This window comes from Typopeltis vanoorti, chromosome 20 (genome assembly GCF_054136105.1).
Source record: "Typopeltis vanoorti isolate ZY-2024b chromosome 20, IOZ_Tvanoo_1.0, whole genome shotgun sequence".
NCBI classification, from domain to species: Eukaryota; Metazoa; Arthropoda; class Arachnida; order Uropygi; family Thelyphonidae; genus Typopeltis; species Typopeltis vanoorti.
The window spans coordinates 73,605,792-73,630,988 of record NC_143568.1 but is presented as its reverse complement, the minus strand read 5'-3'; the positions used below and the strand labels follow the sequence as shown (position 1 = coordinate 73,630,988).

Sequence of the window (25,197 nt, the reverse complement as noted above, 5' to 3'; positions counted from 1 at the left end):
TGTTTAAAGAATCATGTAAAATTATGATGTTGTCACTTAATATGGATAACTTTTTATTGATGTTAAAGTTTTTGGTAGCTTGCTCCTAAGGAATGGCATGAAGTTAAAAAATAGTAGAATTTAATGATAGCAAGCATTAACTTTTGTAGCTATTTATGACTGTGTAATCATCAATTGCCTTCTCCAGTCTGATTGCAAGTTTCTTATTTTGTAATATTGCTCTAAAGATGCAGCTAGTTACTAAATGTGAAACATCAGACATTTACTGTTAAATAAGAATCTTTGTTACATGTTTGGTCACAAGAGTGACCAAACATGTAACATGTTTAATAATTAAACCAGTCTCACCTGAGAGATAATAAGAAATGAACTTGAATGTGTATACACACACACACACACACACATATACATACATACAGTAATACCCCAATTAACACTCAGGATGCATTCCTAGAACACAAAGCGCTAAATGAAATAGCTTTAGACAGGGCCATTTTAACATATAGTAAATAGGGATAGGGTAACACGCAACCAAGAATAAACAAGTTTTACTTTAATTTTAAGTTACAGTATTTTTATATTAACTTGCAAGATGTACATAACACATATACATATGCACATAGAAATACAAAGTTTTAGTTTTGTGCTGTCGAAGGTTCTGACTCTTCTGAAATTCTTGATTTTTTAATGATGAAGTCATATAGTGTCATTTGTCGTTTTCTTTTTCTTTCATTAAGCAATTGTTGGTAGCAAGATTGCATCCAAAATGCCTTGTCTTGCTTTTGTACTTCTTTCAAAATCTGAATCATTTGCTACAGATTGATCAATGATTTTGGTTATCATCACCAAAGTTTTACTGAGGAAATCTGTAGCAATTTCTTTAGGTTCTTCGTTTTCAGAATCACTATTTTCAGGTTTAGCATGAATCCCTTGTTTTGCCCGTTCTTGAAGGTCATCGTTGGTAGGGTTAATAATATCGATGATTACAGCACATAAATAATGTTTTACTCAGCACTCCAAATTGTATTGATGGCATGGATGCTGTTTCACTGCCAATGAACAACTACATGATGTATGGGGAAAACAAATGCACAGCACAAACATAGATTTAAGGTTTAGGGAAATTACAGCACTACGGCGAATTGTCACCTTTCACTGATTGGTTCGGATTCAGCAATAATTATTATATATACGAATCAAGGGAAATGCAGCGATAAATTGAATCAGCATAAATGTAGTGCTTTTTTATGGTTTGGAAACAAACCTCGTTATATCGAATCAGTGTTAAACGGGCTCTTACTGTGTATATATATATATATACTTGGGGGAGACCACACTCCTAGCAGGTGTGTCCCCCTGGTGGCAGATGAGGGGAAACCCAAATGGGTTGCTCAATAAAGAATAAAGAGCCTTGGACCAAATGATGTAGCAGAGGCATGTCAAGCTGGTTACATTATTATGCCAGTAACTTCCATGAGCCAGAGAAAGTCTACAAACTGAGATAGTGCTACTGCGTACGGGACAGCCAATATAGTATTCTTAAAGCAATTGAAAAGTTAGGGAAAGATAAATTATTGGACACAATAAAATTAAGAATATCGAAAAGGTTTTGAATATTTAAATTATCATTCTGAAAAATATCCCGGAAAGCACATAACTCGTCATATAGTTCTATTGCATTTACATCTTTATTATCGCAGTCCTTCAAGAGAATCTTTAAATCGTCACAATTTTTTCATAAATCTTCGTTATTAATTTGTAGTAATCTATACAAGAAATTGAAATTATCATAATATGTTTTTAGTTGTTCAAAACGTTCTATTAATGAACACATTGCAACGTCTAGAAGTGTATAAAACACATTCACTCTAAATTTATCTTCTGGTGATTGTGGTGTTGTTTCGTCTTGATGCTCGTAGTCAAATTGTCGTGTCTATTTTCGTCATCGAACTTCCGTACCAGTTTTAAATTCTTGTTCTCCATCCACCTCTTCACTCAGTTCTTTTGCCGTTTTTAGAATTTCTTTAAAATTTGTATCTGATCGATACTCTTGTAAGAATATTTTTAAATTTTCGATAGATAAGTGTAATGTTCATATTTTTGTCTTGAAGCATTTTACTCACAGGGTTAATTCTGTTAAGTAAATCATGCCAAGTTATAAGAGAGCAAATAAATTTGTAGTCCTTTATTTTAGCACATAATGTTTGTGCTTCATGCTGAGTTTCTTTATTAAAATTTTCATTATTTAAAATTTCAAAAAAGTGCATCATAAATTTCTCCTAACTGATATCGTAGAGGGCGGATTGCATTAATTTTACTTTCCCATTGCATTTCTTAGCTGTTTCAATGTTAATTTTTTACAAACTATAAAAGGATTGCCCAACGTTTGTAAGAGAATGAAAAGAAATTTTATATTTCTTGAATATAAAAAAAAAAAAAGAAACTAATTGTATCTGCATTCACTTTGGCTGCATCGTTAATGATTAAATTTAGAGTATGGCAGCACATGGCACGTAAAAAGCTCGAGGATTTTTGTTCTAAAGCAAATTTTGGAGCTCATATTTTTTCCCTTTCATATTTGCCCCATTGTCATACCCTTTACCTTGAATGTCTTCAGTGGGAATGTTCCATTTTTCCAGTTGTTCCATTATTGTTGCACATAAACCACTTCCTTTGGAATCTGATATATCTGCAAAACCTAAAAAGTTTTCTCTGATATTGACAATTCCATTGTCACAGGAAACAAAGCGAATCTGTTTTACTTACATCAGGTGTGCAGTCTAAAATTTTGGAATAATATTTACACTTTCGAATTGATAATAAAATTGTATCCCTGATTGCGTTACTTAAAGTTTCCAATATTTCATTTTGACTGTCTTTACTCAAATAGTGTACCCTATTGTTTCGTTGTAGTTGTAGTATTATTTCGTAAAAATTGCCGTTATTCCTTTCATATAATTTATCAGATGATCCGTGAAAAGCTAAATTTCGACTACCAAGGAATTTTATAATTTCAATCACGCGTTCTAAAACACTCGACCGTTGTTTCTTTTCCATTTCATACATGCTTTGAGTCTGGAAATCAATAGTAGTTTTGTGTTTTTAAATTTTTATCAAGTTCCTTCCATTTTAAGAAATTTTTCATGTGAGTTAAACTAGTCTCATGTCTATGTAAAGTTGTACTTACATTTCTCCAATCGTTATAACCTTCTACAAGACTCGGTAGGTGATTCAGTTGATTCAGTAGGTGCAACAAGTTTGCAACAAAAGCAAAAAACAGAATTTAAAGTTTAATGAGCCATGTTCTTGGCACGAGCTCCCTATTTTCCATTTTTCTATTATAATACGTGTCGCCAAATTTACGACCATATGTATCTACTGGGATATATTGTATTTTTATTTTGAACATGCCCTATTTCAATTAAACCAACTCGTAATTTTTCATCAATATTTTCCCATTCACCTGGATCTTCTAAATTTACAGACACTAACAATGTGTTAGTTTCGTGGTCAACTACAACTAAATCTTGTTGTAGTTGACTAAATCCTAACTATTTTTCACTTAAATCATGTTCATTTATCTTGTTCAATAGTTGCAATAATATTTTCATGCAAACTGGATGATGTGCTCGGTTCTTCAACTCTGATTTCTGATGTATCGAGTTGGTTACAATCTGCATCAGAATATTTTAATATTTTCACAAATTTATTAAGAGTCCCAGTTTGTTTCTTAATATCTGCTTCTTTCGCAGCATGATGCTTACGATTTTGTGCACCGAATAACTTTTTTTAAATTTTTGATTCCATTTCTATTTTATACCCACAAGAAATTATTACACAACACAACACAGAGACGAAATAATAGTCACACTGCGCTACTGTCAGTAGTCTACTGAGATGCATACCATATGACTGGTTAACTAGCAACAAATGTTTTGTACGAAAATTCATTTCTGCGCATAAAAACCATTCACCGTTTCACTTTAGATAGATTGCAGTAGACAGTATTCTGCAGGCTAGCATTTAGTCTGCTCTAGCTGCAAAATTGTAAACAGCCGGCTGATTAAAGTGGCGGCAATATACTTTTTTTAAAATTTTTATTCGGTGTATCCGGCCTTATTTATTTTAATATTGATCATTCTAAGAATTTTTTGTTTTTATGATAAAAATTTTGTTTCTTAAAAAATTAACTTATGAACCGTTCCCTGGGAGCGGCGCTCCCCATCGTAGCTGTGTCCGCATGCACTTCATGCTCTGCATGCCCGCTTCTGCCGGCCCTTGGTATACAGTCAGCCATTGCTTCATGCAAACACTTGTTAACCGCCTCCCATGCAATGTCAACTTCTAGCCCTTGCAGTTGTACATGCCATGGCACTGTACCAATCAATCTCCTAAGCTTGTCATACTTACCAGCCCGATAATTCCACATTTACCCTGTCTTAATTGTAAATTCCACACCTTTAGCCACCTCCCAAGTCAAGACCCTATGATCACTCTCATCAATTGTTGGCAACGTGGTCATATTCGTTACAGCCAAATTCTCAGATGCAATTACTAGGTCAAGCACTCTGTGACCCCTAGTATTTTCCATTACATGCTGTCGCAGATAGTTATCCCTTAATAACTGCATAAAATCCAATTCCTTCCTCCCATGTATCCTCTCCTCCTTCCAATCAGTGTTACCATAGTTGAAATCCCCCATAATAATTATCCTCCTTCCACTCATTTCTTCTATTTGCTTATGCATACTATCTCCACCATCTATTCCATTACCTGGTCTATAGCAGCACCCAACTGTGTATTTTGTTCTGCTAGATTCAATCTCACACCAAATATCCTCAAATGTGCTCTTTTCTCTATCCTGTAGTTCCACTTGAATTCTCCTTGGCTGTCGCTCATCTGCTATCATCAATAACACACCTCCCCCATTTTATTCTCCCTGTCACTCCTGAACACACCATACCCCTCACATTCAATACCACTAGCTGTGTCATCTTCTGTCAGCCATGTTTCACTAATGCCAATAACCTGTGGTCTGGAAGTACCAACCAAGGCCAAAAATTCTTCCTTCTTGTTCCTAATACTTCTGGTATTTGTATGCATGAATTGCAGAAGCCGATTTGTCCCATCCCTATGTTGATGCCTTATACTAACTATCCCATTCTGAATCGTGGTCTTTCCTACTCTCTTGGGCATATTACACACACATTCACACACTCAACTGTCTTCCTAAAATCTGCATATCTACCCTCCCCCATTAATAACACTAATTTCCCTGGTTCTGTACATTCACTTCCACTACATTCGACAACACCTTTTCAAGTCTCCGCACACCAAATCCATTCAAATGTAAACCATCCATTTTATATAAATCCTTTCGCCCATCGAACTCATGCCATACATCCACAAATTCCACATCACTCATCAAACATAATTCACGCATAAAGTCATTAGCAATTATGGCCCTCCTTCTATACTCTTCACTGTCATACTTAGGCAACAGACTCACCATCCTAACTCTCTCACTCTTTTCTTTTGCTACCTCAAGCAATTCCTTCACATCCTCACTCATAGTCTTTTTGTTTCCTTTTAAATCATTTGTACCCACTACCACTATCAATTCCTTCACCTGCTGTTTTTGCATTGACTCACTTACATTCTTTACGTTCGCACCAGGTTGGTACAATTTTGTTAAACTCTCAACTAACACACCTCTTACTCAGGAATCTCCATATAACACACGCTCTTTCATTTTGTTCACGCTCACTATCAAACCCTTATTTTTTCTATCATACTTTTGCCGATTATTAGTCGGTACGCTTGTTAAAGATTTTTGCCAACTCTCCAGCTGCTGATTTACTCTATGTATTGCTCCGCGTAATAGAGCTATTTCACTCATTGCATCAGTGTCAACATTTTTATTCTCCGATGATTCATTCAATTGTTCTGTATGCTTAACTTTATTCTCTCTTTCAACGCCACTCTCACAGCTATCAGGTACTACCTCGCAAATATCATCATTCATACCTCGAATATCGCTGTTATCATGATTCTCACTTTCGACAATGATATCACTCACACAACCTGAAACATTCTTTAAATCCTCACATTCTTTACACTTTTTGCACACATTTACTCCACTATCATTGTTTAACCAGACTCCAACTGCTTTCCTCAATGCATACATTTCGCAAACGGTATACTGAATCAAGTCTTTTAAGTTAAGATTTTCAGACAGATATGGCGACCTGGACGCCATCTTTGTATTCCTCTTTATGGGAGCCATGTGCACAGATAATCGTATCTATCAATTTACTATTAAAATACTCAAAAAACATACAAAAATCACCCAGACACGTTAAAATACTAAAAGTAAACAGTACTATGTAAATACTATGCAAATTCATCAATTTTTACTCAAAATATCACTTATCTGGTCAGATTATAACTGAAAGCTAAATTCGAGTATGAAAAGAATCTGGCTTTGCAAGCTGAAGACAACGCTAAAGAATTCTATCTTTATGTTGCAAGTAAAAGAAAGAATGAGTATGTAAGAATAATTCTACTGAATTAAGGTGGCCAGTGTGTGACGTATGCGGAACAGATTGTTCAACTAATTCAGACTATTCAGCTCATTTTGCTAAAAGCCACCAACCTGGTATATGTCACATTGAGCTCACTGATACGTCTTTACTGGATGAAGAAACTTAGGTATATAAGGAGGAGGCAGAAGAGCTGTTGTACAAACTGAATAAGAATTTGGCAGTAGCAGCAGATGGGATATCAGCACAGATGCTGAAAGAGTGCTCAGCTGAACTGGCTGTTTCTTTGCTAGTCTTTATAATTTTATTCTTAGAACAGGGGAGATTCCACAAGAATAGAAAGAATGTATGAGAATTTTATTGCGTGTCTAAGTGATGTGTATAACTATCGACCTATCTGTATCTCTGGAGCCTTAGCAAAATTTTGAAAAGGTTGGTAAAGAGCTCACATTCAGAAATGGATTGAGAGAGAGAATCTATACTTTGCAATGAAGAGCATGGATTTACTTATAGAAGGTCATATTTGAGCAACTTACTCACTTTTGTAATAATGTTACCTTCTGTTAGATAAGGAGAATGAGTACACCATGATATGTTTGGACTTTGCTAAGGCTTTTGACAGGATACAGCATGGCAGATTGTTGCATAATTTGAAGATCGATACAAAATTAATAACAGAAAAAACTCACATAGAAAGATTATTTAATAGTATAATTTTCGCCTGTGTGTCACAGGCATCTTCAGTACATATTAAGCTCAAATTAAACAATAACTGACAATTCCAAAAAGTGCCACCTAAGTAGCTGGTGTAAGATAACTAAAAGGGTCAATAAATTTCCTTTAAAAAAAAAAAAAATCAATACAATTAAAAGTTAGGAAAGATTAGCTGATTTGTAAAGTACTATCTCCCATAAAGGGGATAAACGTAAGCCGTCGGATCTGTTTAAGTTAGGAGAATGAAGTAGAGTTTCACATGTTTCTTTATAAAGGCATTCCATGTGAAACTGACTTTTGTGAAGAACTCTTGTCTTTCTCCAATGAACTCTGTGTCTAGTGAAGATGGCATGTTCTGCAAGTCCAGACTTTTCAGGTTTAAAGTATTCAATATAAGATTGGTGTTCTTCTAGCCGAATAGAGGCAGATCTTCTGACTGAAATAAGATTGTCTGAAATAAGATAATCTAGAAGAGCACGGAATCTGGTAGACACCTGGATGATTAAGATGTGGAAGCTTGTCCTTAGGAGAAGTGAGAAAAGTGGAGATTTTTCTAAATGGTCGAAAGGCAACAAAAATATTCAGTGGTTTTAAAGCTTTTGCTATACGTTCACTGATGCCTTGTACATAATGGATAGTAATGCACGTTATTTCTTCTATGTTTGAAAAGGAAGGCATATTAAAACTACTCAAAGTTCTTTTAATGAAGCATTTCTTATAACCATTAGATAGAAAGGAAGAAGTTATATATTGTAGTTCTTTCTGTAAAAGATCGTCTGAAGAACAAAAAGAGTGGGCCTGATGAAAAACTTATAATTTGAAGAATATGGGATCAGATTATAAAATGTTAGCATTGGTAACAGGATGGCTGATTGATAGATATAAAAAAAAATGGTATATGAGGGATGTAAGTCTACAAGATTTAAGGTGTCTAGTGTTGTTCCAGAGGATCTGTCCTTGGTCCATTGTTATTCAATCTTTACATTAATGGCATTGTCAAACAGCAAAAAGAGAGGTAATATGATCAAGACTTGCAGACTTCTTAGAAGGTGGGGGATCATAAAGGATACCAGTAGATGGAATTTTTCATTTTATGGAGGTTGGGGAGAATATGACAGGGCATCCATTTGAGAATGAATGCAGTCAAGAGAGTGGGTGAGAGCTAGATTTTTCTCTCATACATGACTGGAATGGATTACCTTTGAAAGCTGTTAGTGCAGGTAGTGTGAATGAATTCAAGAAAAGGTATGACAATTGATGTGCAGATGAATATGTGGCCTTCCTTGATGAATCCCCGATTCCCTGGAGGTTTCTCTTAATAATAATAATATTAATCATATTAAACCTCATGCCATCCAAATAGTGTCATAAGCCACAGTAAGATTAATAAATGCTGCAGCAGTTTTTAGATGTTTTTGAAAATCTGCTTCCATAAATAATATCAAATATAGGCACAGCAGCTGTGGTTGGGCTTAATACATTTTTGTTTTATTGGTATTTAATCCATAATGATATTGTTAATTCTATTGAAAATAGTCCTTTCTAGGACTTTTTGTATAATAAGGACCTGTGGAGTATCCATAACTATAGAGTCACATGTGTAACACAGTAAAAAATAAATTTATTATGCAGATATTTTGTTTTATGCATCATAAGACATCATCAGTACAAACAGTGAACAGCAATAAGAGAATTTTATTATTATTATGTGACACCTCCAGGGAGTCCAAAGACTCATCGAGGGAGAGTGTGTCAACAGCATCAAATGATTGAAAATCCCTTCCAACTACTAACCACACTGAAACTTGCTTAACTTTTTGCTGAGCCATTAGTAGCAGAGGCTCTACCAATCAGCCAACCTTTGCTGGGTGCAGTTAAATTGGAATCCCTCTATGTATACATGAACACACTGTATACAGTGTGTTCTTGAGTTAAAACTGTTGGGCTAAAAATAAATTAAAATAGATTGATTAAAAATAAAATATAAGAGATTACAAGTTTATTTAATACAGTTGAGGATAACTACTTCCCACATTCTGGAATAGTAAGGCAGTCATTACAATTGAGTTAGGTCAATGAAGTAGGGTTTCAGCACTTTCTTTGTATCAATGTTCATGTTTATTTGTGGATCTGTATAACAGCTTGGCACTTTCCCATGGGATCCTTGGGCTAGAAGGTTAGGCAGAAACCTTATAAATTAAGATATAAAAATCTCAACATTTCTGTCTAACCTTCACCACTCCCTCATTGGCCACTCAGTTTCTCCGATAAAAAAATTCCACAGAATTTTTTGCAAGAATAAAAGACCTTAAATTAACAGATACAGTCATGTTGGTAAGCTTTAACATGTCTCTCTCTCTCTGTTCACAAATATCCCTCACAAAGAGACAATAGAATTTCTTGCTCAAAAATTTCCATCAGACATAGTGAACTTATTCAAATTTAAAATTGCATCTGATTACATCATGTGGAAAGATAAAATATATAAACAAGAGGAAGGAACTGCAATGGGCTCATCCCTATCACCTAACCTAGCCAACTTTTATCTTTAACACCTTAGAAGAAGAAAGAATCTTTTGACCCAAAAGCAACAGTTTATCTGTGGTATATTGATGATGTCTTTGTAGTTTGGAGTCTCCTAGAACTAGATCATTTCAACAAAAAATCAACACCCGACATTTTCATATTTGAAGTTCACCTTCAAATATGAAAATGTAGGGGAAATGTAGGAAAACACAGAAAAAGAATCATCAAAAGGTATTTTCTTTCTAGATGTACACATTCAGCGTAATCAATATGGATCCATTTCCTCTTCTGTCTACCGAAAATCAACTTTTACAGGTTGTTATATCCACAATACATCAGCCCACCATCCATCTCAAAAATGTGACATCTTAAAATCCCTAGTATCAAGAGCTCACAAGATTTGTTCTTCTGGAGAAGTTCTAAAACAACAACTGGAAACTCAAAGAAATAGCCTTAGTAAATGGTTATAATCTAAGAATAACTCCAAAAAATAATTAATGACTCTCCTATACAGCAACCCATACAAGAAGAAGCCTGCAGGAAAAGCATATCTGAATGGGTGGCAAAAATTATAAAAAATATAAACTCATCATTACTTATAAACCTATCAACCAAATTCATAACTAGCTATCTTTACCAAAAAAGACAAACTCTCACCACTGATGCTACTAGGCATATATCAAAATACCATGTTCATGCAACATGCCTTATTATGGACAAACAGAAAGATCTGTCACTAACATATCTCTAAACATCAAGACCACATCCAGCTTAACCCTCACAAATCTGGTCTGGCACAACATGGAATTGAAAACACTGGCCACAGAATCCAATGGCAAAACAGCAAAGAAATTGCTGAAGCTCTACTTCATCAACCTAACCTCAATCATAATTGACTGCCTTACTAATCCAAAAGTTTGGGAAGTTGTTATCCTCAACTGTATTAAATAAATTTGTAATCTCTTATATTTTATTTTTAACCAATCTATTTTAATTTATTAATGCATACAAAACTGCCTACATAGAGTGTTTCCAAATTAACACATGCACTTCACTGTTTCTTTATTGAAATGCCTTTATGCAGATGAAATATCTGCTTAATAAATTTAATTTTTACTGTGGCACACATGTGAGTCTATAGTTTCTAGAAGTTTATACATATAGCTAAGTAGCACTATAAGTCTGAAGTGTGCATTGAACCTCTGGCTTACCAGACTTTAGTAATGATATTTCTCATCTGAAACTATTTCAGTATGATTCTTATTTTCAGAATATCAAAAAAGAATCATGCATACCACTTTTTGGTATTTGCTCCCTTGTTCAGGCAAAATTATTTATGGATGCCATCAGAGCCTTCCTAGCTTTTATGTCTCTCAATGATAAATCAATGCCTTGGAATTTTCAAGATATAGAGAAAAATCTCGAAAATTCCAATTCTGATGGGCTTGAAGAGTTGTTTAAGTTGGTGAAGTTCTTTTTGATATGCTTTGTATGCTTTTTTAATTTTGATAGATCTTGTAATACTTATATGATTGGTAATCACATTTGGTATATCTTCAGTTAGTTTCTCGAATCTGCCTGTAGTCTCTCTATCTCAACTTGTGTAAAAGGCTCTGTGCTTTTTTACTTAAGTATTTGAAATTGAACCTTTCTATTGTCTCCAGCCAGCATTGTCTTCTTGAAGTGTCCACACTGTTTGTGGCAATCTCTGGATCACTGCTTATAAGGAAATCATTTTATACCAAGTCGCTATATTCATTCTAGCCTGAGATTTAAATCTTTTGGTTTAATTGCCTCTAGAATTTATTTTTTGGCTGTAAACATAACTGCTCTAGCAAAATTATCATAGGTTTTGTGAGTAGGAAATATAAAGTGGGTGCATTTAGATATAAAGCTGATCCATATTGGTGATCTCCAGTGTGCTTGTTTTGTAATACAAATAGGTGCCGGCATTCATTCTTTGCCAGCAGAAGAAAATGAAATTAAAAAGATATGGGGGGGGGGGACCTCAAGTCTAAACTATTTATTGATATTTTTACTTCGTAGTGGGATAACATTTTCGAAATAAGAACAGCAAGTTAAGTATGTAACACACAGTTTATTAAGAATAAATTTATTGTTCAGGTATTTAAAAAAAATAAGTAAAATGTATACAATAATTTTAATAAAAATTTTATATAGTGGATGTAAAAAAAGTTTTATATTGCAGATATCTTCACAATGAACTTATAAATTTCATCAAATAACTAAGCTTATTTATATTCTATGTAAATGTGTAAAAAAATCACTCAATATTACAAATTTCTAAATGTGCCACATCTGTATGTCTCATGTCACTGTTATAAAGGTGCCGGTATGCAGTGGTATGCCATACCATTGTGTACCAGCACAAACAATGCATTGGTGATTGCTGTTTAATTTATTGGTATCCAGGCAGTAAAGAAGCTGGTTGTTGATCATCTTCTCCATGACTTTCATTGAGGGGAAAGTAATGGGACAGTAGTTTCATGACTGACTTTTATCACCCTTTTTTAGGTACATGCTGAATGAAGGCTTGCTTCCATGCTGTTGGGTTGATGTCAGATGTGACAGGTTATATAGGCAATGCATGATGGATGTTAATTCTGAGGCACAAGTTTTCAGCACAACTGGAGAAATACTATCTGGACTAGGTGCCTTATTAGTATCAAGATTAATCAGGATTTTTTTTTTGATGTCCTTCTGACAAATGATCACAGGAAGTATGCATTGGGGAGTTTGTAGTAGTGCAGGAGGCGCTTTGCCTTGGTCATCAAAACAAAAGTTGGAGGAAAAGACTGATATTAATAGGTCTGCTTTATCTTTGGCTGAGGTTACTATGGCACCATTAGACTGTGTGTGAGAGAGAGAGAGATGGAAACAAGGAAGGGCAGAAGTTATGGCCAACAGCCTTAGTGAGGGACTAGATGGCTTGACTGTCAGTTGAGTAGGAGGCAAGCTTATTGCATTTCTTTTTCATGAAGTCTGCTTTGATACTTTTTTTTTTTTACACCTTTTGTAGTGTGAGCTGAATGAGAAGCTGCAATTTTTGATTTTGAGCCATTGAGCTGCATTCTTATCCTGGAATTCAGAAGTACATTTTTTTAGTGAATCATGGCTTGTGGCTTTGCAGCAGAGTGGGGAATGAAGGCATTCATTCCAGTGAGGATTATTTCAGTTATTAGTTCTGTGCATATGTTTGGATGAGAATTGTGAATAATCTAATCATGGAAAAGAAGCATAAAAATTCCAGAGGTCATCGCGGTTGGCACTATTGTAGTGCCATAGAGTAGTAGGCTGAAGCTGGCTTGGAGAAGAATGACCAGTAGAAAATGAGACTTGAATAATATTATGGTCAGAGTTGTCAAGAGGAAAGCAGACATCCCCTAGTGTTTTTTGAAATGAGATCTGGTTAAGAAAAGGTCCAGAATGTTGGAAAACTGGTGAGGGTTATCTGATGTTCTGGTTGTTAGGCTAACTATTTGTGATAGATCATGATTGATGGCAAATGATGCAGTTTCCCTTCTGGCTTGATCTATGAATTCCTATCCTATCCCAGTGGCTTTAACAGGCCTTTAAGGCCCACAACCTTCCAAGTACGCTTGAATTTCATAACTGAAATACGAGGATAAGATGGTCAGCCCTATGCCTCTAAGTATTCCTGACTGTATCCCCGTGTGTTCGCGGGGCTGGTTTGCCTGCTTGTGGGATGAAAAACCCCAGATAAACTGGTGGAAAAAACCCTGCTGTCCACGCCCAAGACCGGCTAACTTGGCTATGGCTGAGGAAGATCCTTAAGCTTCTCACGTTGTCGACGGGAATCGAACCTAGGATACTCCTTCCCCAGGCATATGGTTGTGAAGCGCAAAGCCACTAGGCTAACTGGTGGACTTGATCTATGAATTAGAGAAGGAAAATCAGTTTGTGTTATTGAAGCTAGGAAGACAATTTTGCAAATTGGATTGTATGAAATCAACTTTTAGTGATAAGTAGTCTAAAATGGTAACATGGTTGTCAGCAAATGAAGGCTGTGAAGTGAGTTAAGGGAATCTTGAATCAGAGCAGATCAAAAAGTGGGGATTCCATGTTCGATAGCATTCAGCAAGGAATATTTGATATGACAAAGCACATGTTCCTCCCTATTTTGCAGAACTTATCATGAAAAGTGTAGTTGCAATAGTTGAGTTGGGTGACTGTAGTCATGGAGAATGCCAATTGGGGTTGAGTTAAGAATAGAGATCAGATTTTGATGCATGTTAAGTAGTGTTGAATATCATTAATGTTTGAATTGATGCCTCGGATGTTGGTAAAATGGATATGAAGTGTTTTTTTTTATTTTTATTATAAATTTTGGTGTTATTTTGGGAGGCTTTGGTTTATTTTTATTTTTTGCAATTTTTTTGTTGTATTTTTCATATTTTGGTTATTTTTTGATGGGAGAATTTTTAAATCCACAGTTAAAATAAAATACTACTATTTGTATGACCATCTTTCATGGAAAAGTTGATTCTTGAAACTAAAAAAGTAGGATGAGGGATTTGGGCAAAAAACTCCTAAATCCCACAGTCTTAGGTAATATGATTAATTAAACATAATATGATATGAAATATTACTGAATATTGGAAGCCAAACTGACATGGAAAGGCTTGGGGGAAATCAAATATATGGATTGAGAGCTTGAACATTTTTAGAAGACAGTTAAGTAAGCATTGAAATCAACAATTTTATATCCCACTGTGCACCAAGGTTCACCAGTACTAATTATTACTATTATTATTATTATTATTGTGTGTGGGCACCTCCATGGAGTCCGAAGACTCATTGTAGGCAAACTATCCACACTATCATACGTCCCCCGAACTCATTAACAGACAAAACACTCACAACTGACCACACCTTTATTCAGCTTCAGGGATGACCCTTGTTCTGGCCCCTTTAACCAAGTGGTGAAACATTTCCCTACATCACTCCTATAAAACCCTTTAAGTAACTTAAATGTTTTTATCATATTCCCTCTTTTTTTCCTATCAACCAACTTCTGCCACACACCTTCAATTTGTCATCATAGGGAACATTCTCCAGACTACTCACCACCTTGGCCACTTGCCTCTAAATCTTCTCCACTGTTTCCTCATCCCCAAGAAACCCAGGAAACCAGATCTGAGCACAGTAATCCAACTGTGGATGTATCAAGGCCTTATAAAGAGGAATAACAACTTCCTTATCTGTACTTGTTAATGTGTTCTTTAATACATGTGTAGATGCTTAAGTGGTGTGAGGACATCATGTTGAAGGCTTAATGGATTGTATACAGCATTCAGAAAGGATTAAAACAGAATTGAATACTTCCTATATTTCATCTCAGTCGTTGAGACATCTTCAGGGATTACAAAAAAACTAATGTAACATATACACAAATAACACACGATACTAAGCCCAACCACGTGGGTGACACTAAAGTCCTATCTAGGTGGAGTGCCCTCTAAGGGTGGTTGTAGGTGGCGTAGAATGTAAGGTGGGATCTCTGATGATAATCTTAGGAAGCTTAATGCAACCGTATTTATTAAGATTTGGTTGATTGAGAGCTGCTGCTGATTCCAAAAATAATCTCTCTTTTGTGGGTTATTTCACCCGCAGGATCTCATGGGAAAAAATCACCATGTTCCACCACAGCAAATTCAAAAATTCAAAAAAGAGAGACTATTTTTGGAATCGGCAGCAGCTCTCAGAAATCAACCAAATTTATCTTAAAATGTATAACATTACATTTCTCCACACTAAACTGATGCCCATTATCTTTTACACATACTGACAGCCTATTTAAATCATTCTGAAAGCTCTCTACATCACCTTAATTAACTATTACTCTCATTATTTCCTTTTATGTTATTTCCTATATCATTTATGTACAAATAAACAGTAGTGGTCCCAGCACTGAACCTTGCAACACACCACTTTGTCACCTGTTTCACCTTGATTCTGCCCTTCCATATACCTTTTTTTGATATCTGTTCAGCAGTAACTCTCTTATCCACATATTCATCCCTATTTGTTCTAATTTGTGTAACAGTTCCATGTGGTATTCTGTCAAATGCCTTTGTGAAATTCAGAGAATCTTCTTTTAACCATTTCCTTTATCCAACTTAGCTCTTACTCTATTATGAAAAGTAAATTATTGAGGCATAACCTACTCTTCACAAAAGTCATGATGACCCTCATACAGTATCATATCTTTATTCATCCATTCTTGAATTCTCATTTTGACCAATTTTACTATTACTTTTATCATCATGCCCGAGATATTGATAGGTCTACAATTTGCTGCTATAGTCTTAGAACCTCCCTTATGCAAGGGAATTATTTTGCCCTCTTTCCATTCCCTTGAAACTCTACCAGAGCTTAGACTTAAATTTAAAGCACCTAGTCAGAGGCATTGCCAGTTCCCTTGCACATTCTCAAAGAACCCTAGCTGATATCCCATCTAATCCCATAGCTGTATTTACATTGAGATTCCGCAATATCCTTAGAAACTCCAATTCATCAACCTCTGTTCCCACATTAAGTGTCTGTCACATGTTAAAGCAGTAATGTCACTTGGATGATATACCCTTTCATTGTGGTTACTCAATAACTCGACTATTTTATCTGTTTTTGTCACCTTGCGGCCATTATCATCACTCATTATGATTAATCTTTCAAACTCATTCTTCCTCTTACTTGCCACATAATGAAAGAATTCTTTGGGATTTCCTTTGGCCTGCTTGGCAAGATTCCTCTCATATTCTTATTTTGCCTTACTTGCCATGCTGGTCACCTTTCCTGCCTGAGCCTTGTACTGTTTGTGAGTTTGCTGGTTGCCTTTCTCCTTATATACCCTCCACAGCATTTTCCTTCTTCTGTAGCTCATGCTTAATGATATTACTTATCCATTTAGCTCCTACCTAATTAACCCTCCTTACCTTAGGCATACAATTTAATATTGCTTCCTCTAGATGATCCTTAACTCTCCCATGCACTACTAACATCCTTACCCTGCAGTGTTTTATGCCATGGCACTGATTTAAGCTTCCTACTTGTCTTGTTATAGTCATGTACGTTGTAGTTTCACATATACCCTTCTTGAGAGAATATTCCTGATGTTTTACAATCTCCCAAGTAAAGACTGCATGGTCATTTTCACCAGTGAGAGGCAATGTGGCCACCTTGGTTATGGATAGCTCTTCTGATCCTATGACCAAGTCCAGGTCACTCCCCTAGTCCCCTTCAACATGCTGCCTGAAGTAACTATCTCTCAGTAGGTGTATAAATTCCATTAAACTTCCTGCCATGCAATCTTTCTTCCTTCCAGTTTATATCTTCATAGTTGAAGTCCTCGATAATAATCACTCAACCTGTACTCATTGTACTAATTTGTATTTGCATGGCTTCCAGATCATCTGTGGAACTCCCTGGCCTATGACAACAACTAACTGTATATTTTGTCTTACTGGCCTTGATCACACACCAGACTGCTTTAAAGAAGAGCCACACTCCTGCCTATCTTCTATTCATTTTGTCTGCAATTCATCTGCTATCATCAGCAGTATTCCCCCCCCCCCCCCCCAGCCTACCATCTCTATCATTCCCTGAAAATACTAAACCCTTCACATTCTATCCATTTAACTACTTAATCTGCTGTTGGCCAACTTTCACTAATGCCTATAACTTTTGGTGAGGTTGCACTAACCAGTGCTACCAAAAACACTCCTAATTACTTCTGGCATTAGTATATAAAAATACAGCATCTCTTTAGGATCCTACTTTCATTTTAATTTTTTTCTAATTAATACAATGTAAGAAAATGATAAGAAACCCCTTGTAAGATGCTGTTTGTAAATAATTTGGCCATATTAGAAACAAATGAATGTGCACGAGATGAACCATGAAAGGGAGGATGAGGATAAATAAAAAAAGAAGCTAGAGCTATGGAAAAGAAGCCTAAAGGTAGCAGCTGTAAATGAATATTGGGAACTTCAGTACTTCTAAAAGCTTTGAGGACATGATATGGAAGAGAGAGAGAGAAAGAGATGTTATAAGAGTTCAGATAGATTAAATACATTACGTCTTGGCATGCAGCATTCATTTATTGTGTGTAAAGAATTACTACTCTGTTTACTTAAGCATTGAAGTTGCATAAAGAGTAACTTTGATTTCTCTCCTTCTTTGTGTTCTCATAACTGAAAATAATGGCAGAATCTGAAACCCCCCCCCCCCCATTTTCATTGAAGGATGCACTCAGTAATTGAGTTATAGTTTAAGTTTAATTTGCTAGATAGAAGGGAATTTGAGGAAGGGAAGTGAAAATTTAAATAGTTGTTTTAAAATGCATAACTAGAACCTTCATATACTTTTTTTTTAATATAAATCTGGCCCATAACAGGTTGTAAACTTACTGTACATTAGCATTGTGTATAATAAATTTAGTTTAATCCTTTATCCAAGTGTTATCCTTTATCACACTTGGATGATGTTAGCTTGCTCCACCTTTGCAACGAGTTGGCCAGTGTTGTACCACCTTACCCCAGTCCTGAAGATACTTTCAGGTGCAAACTTTGTTTGCTCACACTTGGGATAAAGGATTAAACTAAATTTATTATAGTCTAACCAAGTGAAAAATAAACTTTCAATAGCATTGTGTAGTGGGGGAGTTAGAATGAGTTAATCTGGAAATTCTATATTACAGATGAAGATGGAACTTTTTCAAGTTTGCCACCTTAAATGAAAATCAATTAAAAATTATGAATCATGTTTTTATTGCATTATTACAAAGTGATGGTGAAATCCATGTTAGTTTATGAGGCATGAGAAATCCCCTCCCCTCCTTCCTATGCTAAAACAAGTGCAATGTCGTACACCTATTAGTGACAAGCATAGTAAAATCTGAACCCAGAAGATGTCATGCCATAAAATAAATATTAAACAGAGCTATGTTCATTCAATGTAGTTTTTCATGCCTACCAAATTTTGAGCCACTTTTTTTTTTACATATTTCTGCATTAATGGAAGATTTTTTATTTTTGTTTCCAGTTAGAGAGAAAGAACAAATCTTCACTTTTTCACCTGCTTTAGTACTACCAGCACTGTGCTAGTTGCATCAAAGCAGAAAAGAAAGAAACTGTTTAAGTGGTTTTGCAGATAGATGTTAAAAGACAGATGTGGCAGTGGAAATTATTTTTGAGGACAAATAAAGCATTCTGTGGACATATGTCATCTCTGACACTTTCATTAAAGAGATAATATTCATTTTGGATATCAGAACATTTGAACAAGTTTTATTCTAAAAAGCAAGCTTTAGTAATTAAGTTATAATTTTTGGAATTAGTGAACTGCTTACTTAATTATGACATTCCGACAAAAAAGGAAACCTGATACTAGTGCATTTGGTTTCAAATAGAAACAAAATTTTAACCCAAAAAGTGTACAGCCTTGAATATAAAATTGAGCATCATCAAACCAGGCGTAAAGAGGTGAATGTGTGGCTGATATTACATGCCAATTTAATGTGTCTTGGTCAACTGTGAAAGACATAATCAAGTAAGGATACATGCTGTGAAGTTAAAAAGAATAGAAACTGCTGAAATTGTTGGCAGAGAAAGATGTGAAAAAGATGTAGATGTGTTGATAAAAATAATTAATAATCCATAGACTATATTTTCTGATCTAAAAAAAAAAAAAATGGGATCAAGCCAACTAGGAAGTATCGGGAAGTCGTATTAGCAGATTAATTACAACTAACAAATTTGTAGGAAAATTTGAATCACTTGCCACAGATTATTGTTCAGCTTCCATTAAACTTGGCTCATCTGGAAAAAGAACATAAATTATAAGGATGAATAGAAGCTTCCAGGATACAGTGCATTGAGAGATAATCTAGCATTGATGTTGTGATCATATACCTCAGAGCAACTTCAAAATCCTTATTCTTCATTCTAAAACCCCAAGACCATAGAAGAATGGGATTATTTCAGCTCCCACTGGTTTTTATGAGTGGTAATTAAAAGGCACAGATGAACTGTGGAATTTTTCAAAATTGGGTTGTGAATTATTATCATCATCATCAAGGATTTAAGCCGAGCATAGCCTGTTCCGGCCTTAGAAGTCATCGTTGAATCGTTTAAGAGGATGTCCTGGTTTTCTTTTTCCTAATGGCTGTGAATTATTATATGCCAGAAATAGAATATCTTCAGACTAATATCTTGGTGAAGAACTCTTCTGTTTGTTGATAATGAATCATCTTATAATTTAGACCCTTGGTATTCCTCAAAATAAAAGAACCCTGAGTTCACATTTGAACAGTGTTTCCTAGCAACTGATAAAGAAGGTAAATTGACCTAAAAGAATTTTAGAAGAGTTATAACATCAGAGAGAAAGGCTATAGACAGGGCCGGCACTAGGCTGGATGTCGCCTGCCTGCAAAGCTGAAATGGGTGCCCATCAAACAAATGGCAATATTTATTTATTTTTATTTTTGTCATAATCATGTGGAAAGAATTTACAAGAATTTTTTGTAACTGTAACTTTGTAAATTTGTAACTTTTTCTGACTGTTAATTATAAGGATGCTGTAAATTTACAGCAATTATATTGACTTACCTAATTTTATTACTTAATTTGTTTACAAAAATTTAAAGAAAGAATGACACTTCATGGTAACACTTCGAAACAGCGCCCACTTTGTAGTGGTGCCTGCCTGCAACACAGGTCCACTTCTGCTGGCCCTGGCTATAGATGACATTGGCAAACTGTGGGATTTTATTAGCCAAAAATTGTTGCCAATGGCATGGAAAACTTTGTGGTCCCAAATTGTACCTAAGTTTGAAAGGTTTAAATGTACTGAACAATAATGAAAAAAAAAAAAAAAAAACTGAAGAATTGACACAGTTTGGAGCAAATTTTAACCTCAAGGCAACCAAAAATGGGGAGCTTATTCAAAAGATCTTCAGAATGAAGATCTCTTTGAAGAAGAAGAAATCCTATTTATCAGTGAAAAAGTTGTGTCACAACCAGTTGTGCAGAGAAGTTACAGATGTGGGATCTGTAACTTTGAGGTTTGGGATGCATGCCCCAAATATGGGAAGCTTGCATTCTTAGAACATCAGCCCAACAGCCAAGACAACCGAATTTAGCCCACTAGGGGACACCTTTAGGACTCTAGGACCGACTTGAGTTGTTTTCTTCAGCCATATTTGTTTAGTGTTAGTGCCTGCATGCACATATCATTGTTTTTATGTTTCCTCAAGATGGTAATGTAACATTACCAAAATATAGAAAGTATTAATTAAAATTTTTTAATTAATATTTTAGTATACATTGTCTTTCCCCTAAAATCTGACAGTTATGGATTACCAATGTATAAATTTAGGTATTGGTGGTTTTGCTGAGGCAAGAATAATCGTAATATTGAATCTGATAGTATTTGCTGTAGCCTCTGGAAGATGATAAAGACTTTTTTCTATCCCACATATGAAATCCATTTTAGGAATAAAATTCAGGGTGATAGCAAAGTTGAAACCCCTTTTAAGGATTTTTGATTCATGGTTAGAAAGCCTGTAATCTGATAAGTTGAAAATCACTTTGTTGTTAGGGAGACCCTGGTGCGACTGGAATTTGTTCTTATAAAGTACCTCAAATTTTTTAATTTGTGTGATTTTACTTGCTCTAAAATTTTTTTCGTAGCTACGATGTAATAAGTGGTCTATGTTATTCCAAGTCGTGTAGTCCAAACTGTTAGATATTTCATCAAACTGTTCTCTGCACTTCGCGTCAATAATGTTAAGCTCATACCTGGTATGTTGTATCCTTGCTCTGATTAACCCTAACGAAGTCTTGTAGTATATTCTTTTGGCTGTTGCAGATTGGATATGTCCTTTTACTACTAAGAACTTCGGAATGACATCAAAATCTCTACATCTCTTCAGAAATGTAAGGTGGTTTAGTAACTTAGCTTTTTTGCATTTGTCCTTTTCTAAGCACCGAACTTTATGTTTCATCCGTGAAGTTAAATTGTTCATATTTGATCTAATGTATTAAAACTAAGAACTTTTATTGTTTAAAGACGTAATAATTAAAAGATTTAAAGATTTAATGATTAAAAATATAAAGAGTCAACAAGTGTCACTAGCCACTGTCTAGCATTTTCATGACTGTACTGGTGTGAAAACAAATGCATCAAGTTACATGAAAACATACACTTTAGTAACTACTAGGCCATTACATTTGATAATTCGTGTTTGATGGCGTGCATGCGTTCGAATGCTTCAGTCAGAATCTGGTACATGACCACGTGTTGTGTAGTTTTTCGCATATTGTAGTTCTGTTAAGCTGAGAGAATTGATGGAATATTTCCATATGTCTTTAAGAATAGCACCTTGATTTCTATTTAAATTATTGCTTGTGCGTAGCACCACTGCTGCTTCTTTGAAAGTTCTGTGTCTGTAGTTATTCTCGATGTAAGGCATAGAACTGTTTTTCCAATCTATAGCATGATTTGATGTTGAGAAATGATGAGCTAAACTAGATGTGATTATTCTATTGTGATTGACATCCCCCACATGTTCCTTCTCTCTTATTTCAAAACTTCTAGAGGTCTCTCTCTCCAATGTAAGAAAGACCACACGTACATGGAATTTCATATACTTCACGAAATATGAAGAAAGGGACCTCATCTTTGGGTGATCTTAAGACTTGTCTGATCGTGGTGGTTGGTTTAAAAACCACTTTGATGTTATGGGCTTTTAACATTCTCGCCAATTTTGTGGATACTGAATTAATATATGGAATGATGACAGCTGTGGACACATATTGGGACTCCGTTCACTTTGTTAGGGGGGTTGTCTTTAAAAAGTAATTTGTTTAAAATGTTAGAAGGGTATCCATTCAGAGATAGGGTGTTAGCTATTTGTGACAGTTCTCTCTGTACATCTACTTCTTTTGAAATAGACCTTAAGGCTCTATTACGGAGCATATGAATGATGCTGTGTTTTTGTGATCTATGACGGTTATAAATTTATAAGTATTGTGTTTTTAGAAAGTTAATTTTTGAATCATGTTTATAAATTATCTTGTGAATTGCTGCAAAAGCTGTTCAAACTCCTGAATAAAGAATCTGTGTTAGTTATATGCTATTTATTGTCAACATAACCTCTGTAGAATATGTTGTTTGATTTTTTATTAAATTTTGTATATAATTCAGATTTTTACTGGCAAAGAAAAAAGTTGAACTTATTCTCTGAAGGTGTATTGAATGAAGCTAGGTTGACATTATTGTTTATTGTTAAATGTTTAAGATTATTACAAAGTTTTTTTTTTTTTTTTTGAAAGTAGACTTTCAGTAAAGGATATATAATATTTGTGATAAATTTCAAGTTGTGAATGAGGCTGTCAAATTTTTAAATAAAATAATTGATTATAATGAATAATTCACCGTGTAAATTTTCACTAAACCCAAAAGTCTGGCATGAGCCAGTGTTCTTTTCAGTATGTTTTTATAGACGTGAGCAGTTTTCAGAACCACATCCATGTGATTCATAACTGTATTGTATTGTATTGCACTTGTTAGCCTTTCAAATGTGGATGTTTTTATTGTGGTTTAAGTTATTTAAAATAGAACATCCATGATGAGATAGGGTGCTTCTTTCATTGAAATTACAGTCGATAATCTCACTACATTTCCTTACAAATTCTGTCTCTTCTTAATATCTGTTTTGGGGGTAAATCAGAATTCATGTTTTTATTTTATTTTATATTTTTATCTGTATCTGAAAGCTTACTTTACAAAGTAAAGTAAGCCTTCAGATATAGCTTGCCAAATCAGATATGACATTTGCCAACTCTGATTTGGTGAGCAAATCGTCAATTAGTTATTTATTATCAGTTGCTTTTATTAATAAGAACATTTAACTTCTTTTCATAAAACGCTAGTAGAATTATTTTTTTTAAATTTTTTTATTACTGTTGGAACTTTGTTGTAGATTGTATTCTCATTTCTTTTCCCTTCTCCTATCTTCAGTAAGGCAAGTAGAGGTTTGATAATATGTCATGGCTCTGATAAGAAGTGTTGCTTCTGATAAGATACACTGCAGGAAGTGTTACTTTTCAAAACTGTGCTTTATTAGAATTTTGAATACAAACACTTCTGCTATTACTATTTTTGCTACTGCAGGAACATTTTCATTTTTTGCCCCCCCCCCCCCCCTTGTGTTATAGTTTTAACTGCTTGAAGCCCTTGAGATTACCATTACCAGTTGTTATAAAAGCAGCCTTCAGTAAACATGTTTAACATCAGTGTTCCCATAGCAACATAATATACAAGAGAGGCATGCATCCAGTAACTTTATGTGTACATATTTAGTTCATTTACTTTTGTAAGCTTATTGATATCTGTTGTTTTCTTATTAATATAACTGGAGATTTTCTGTTAAAGTGCTTTCTTAGATCTCTATGTTTGATTAATTTCATTCTTTTACTGATATAAATCCTGCATTTTCTGTTGTCATGTTCACAACTACAGCGTTTGAGCCTTGTTGCCATGGCAACACAGAGTTTCATGCCAGACATGCAGGCTCTCACTCGAAGTAGGGTGCACCAGAATTCCCCTGCTCCGCAACAGCAACAACAGTCTCAGTCAACAGGCAGTGTAAGCCAGTCATCTCAACAGCCACAACAGAGTCAGGTAACTTTTAATCTTACCTTGTTTTTTGTTCTTAATAGTATGTGTTAACTCAGTTAATTAAAAATCCATAATATTGTCATCTGTCAGATATCAGGTTTTCCAGTTGACAAACTTATGTTATATACATTTTTATTGTATTTGAATGAAACACTCTGAAAAGGTAAAACTTTCATTTGGAAAAAAACTGAAGAATTTACCTGTTAATATATTGAATTTTCATAGGCATATGAAAATTCATGAAATGTATTTTTGAATACATTTCAAGTTAAAAATCTAGGAATTTTGCTGAGAATATTAATTCTTATTAAAATATATTAAAAATAAATAAATTTTAGATGACAGAACTTTGTTGTTTGTTACCTTTTCATTGAGCAAGAATTACAATTATGAATTTAAAAATCAAATAAATTTGTTATAACAGTGTCCAGTGTTTGGCTATTCTTGATTTGAATTTAATTTTTTCTTAAAAAAATTATGATGGCTCTGTATGCCCAAGTGCTGGTACTTTTATATCTCTTTGGCATGCAAGATTTATTTTAGAGATGTTCTTTCTTCAGGATACATTTAATGTGTAAGACTTTTGTAGAATGATGAAAATAATCAGCAACTTATGATATTAATTTTTCCATGCATTTGGCTCTTATATGAACAAATGTTTTCTCTTCTTGCTTTTATACATCTATTATTT

At 34.7% G+C, this 25,197-nt stretch overlaps 1 protein-coding gene across 4 annotated transcripts in view; it reads left to right on the top strand.

The window, feature by feature from the left end:
- LOC150095560 (DNA-binding protein RFX2-like) overlaps nt 1-25,197 on the top strand; it is a 663,123-nt gene that overhangs the window by 108,414 nt on the left and 529,512 nt on the right. For all 4 annotated transcript variants that reach the window (XM_090410808.1, XM_090410810.1, XM_090410811.1 and 1 more), the window contains exon 4: nt 24,348-24,509. In XM_090410808.1, coding sequence (XP_090266934.1) covers nt 24,366-24,509 — 144 coding nt within the window. In that variant the 5' untranslated portion in view covers nt 24,348-24,365. The remainder of the gene's footprint in view (nt 1-24,347; nt 24,510-25,197) is intronic.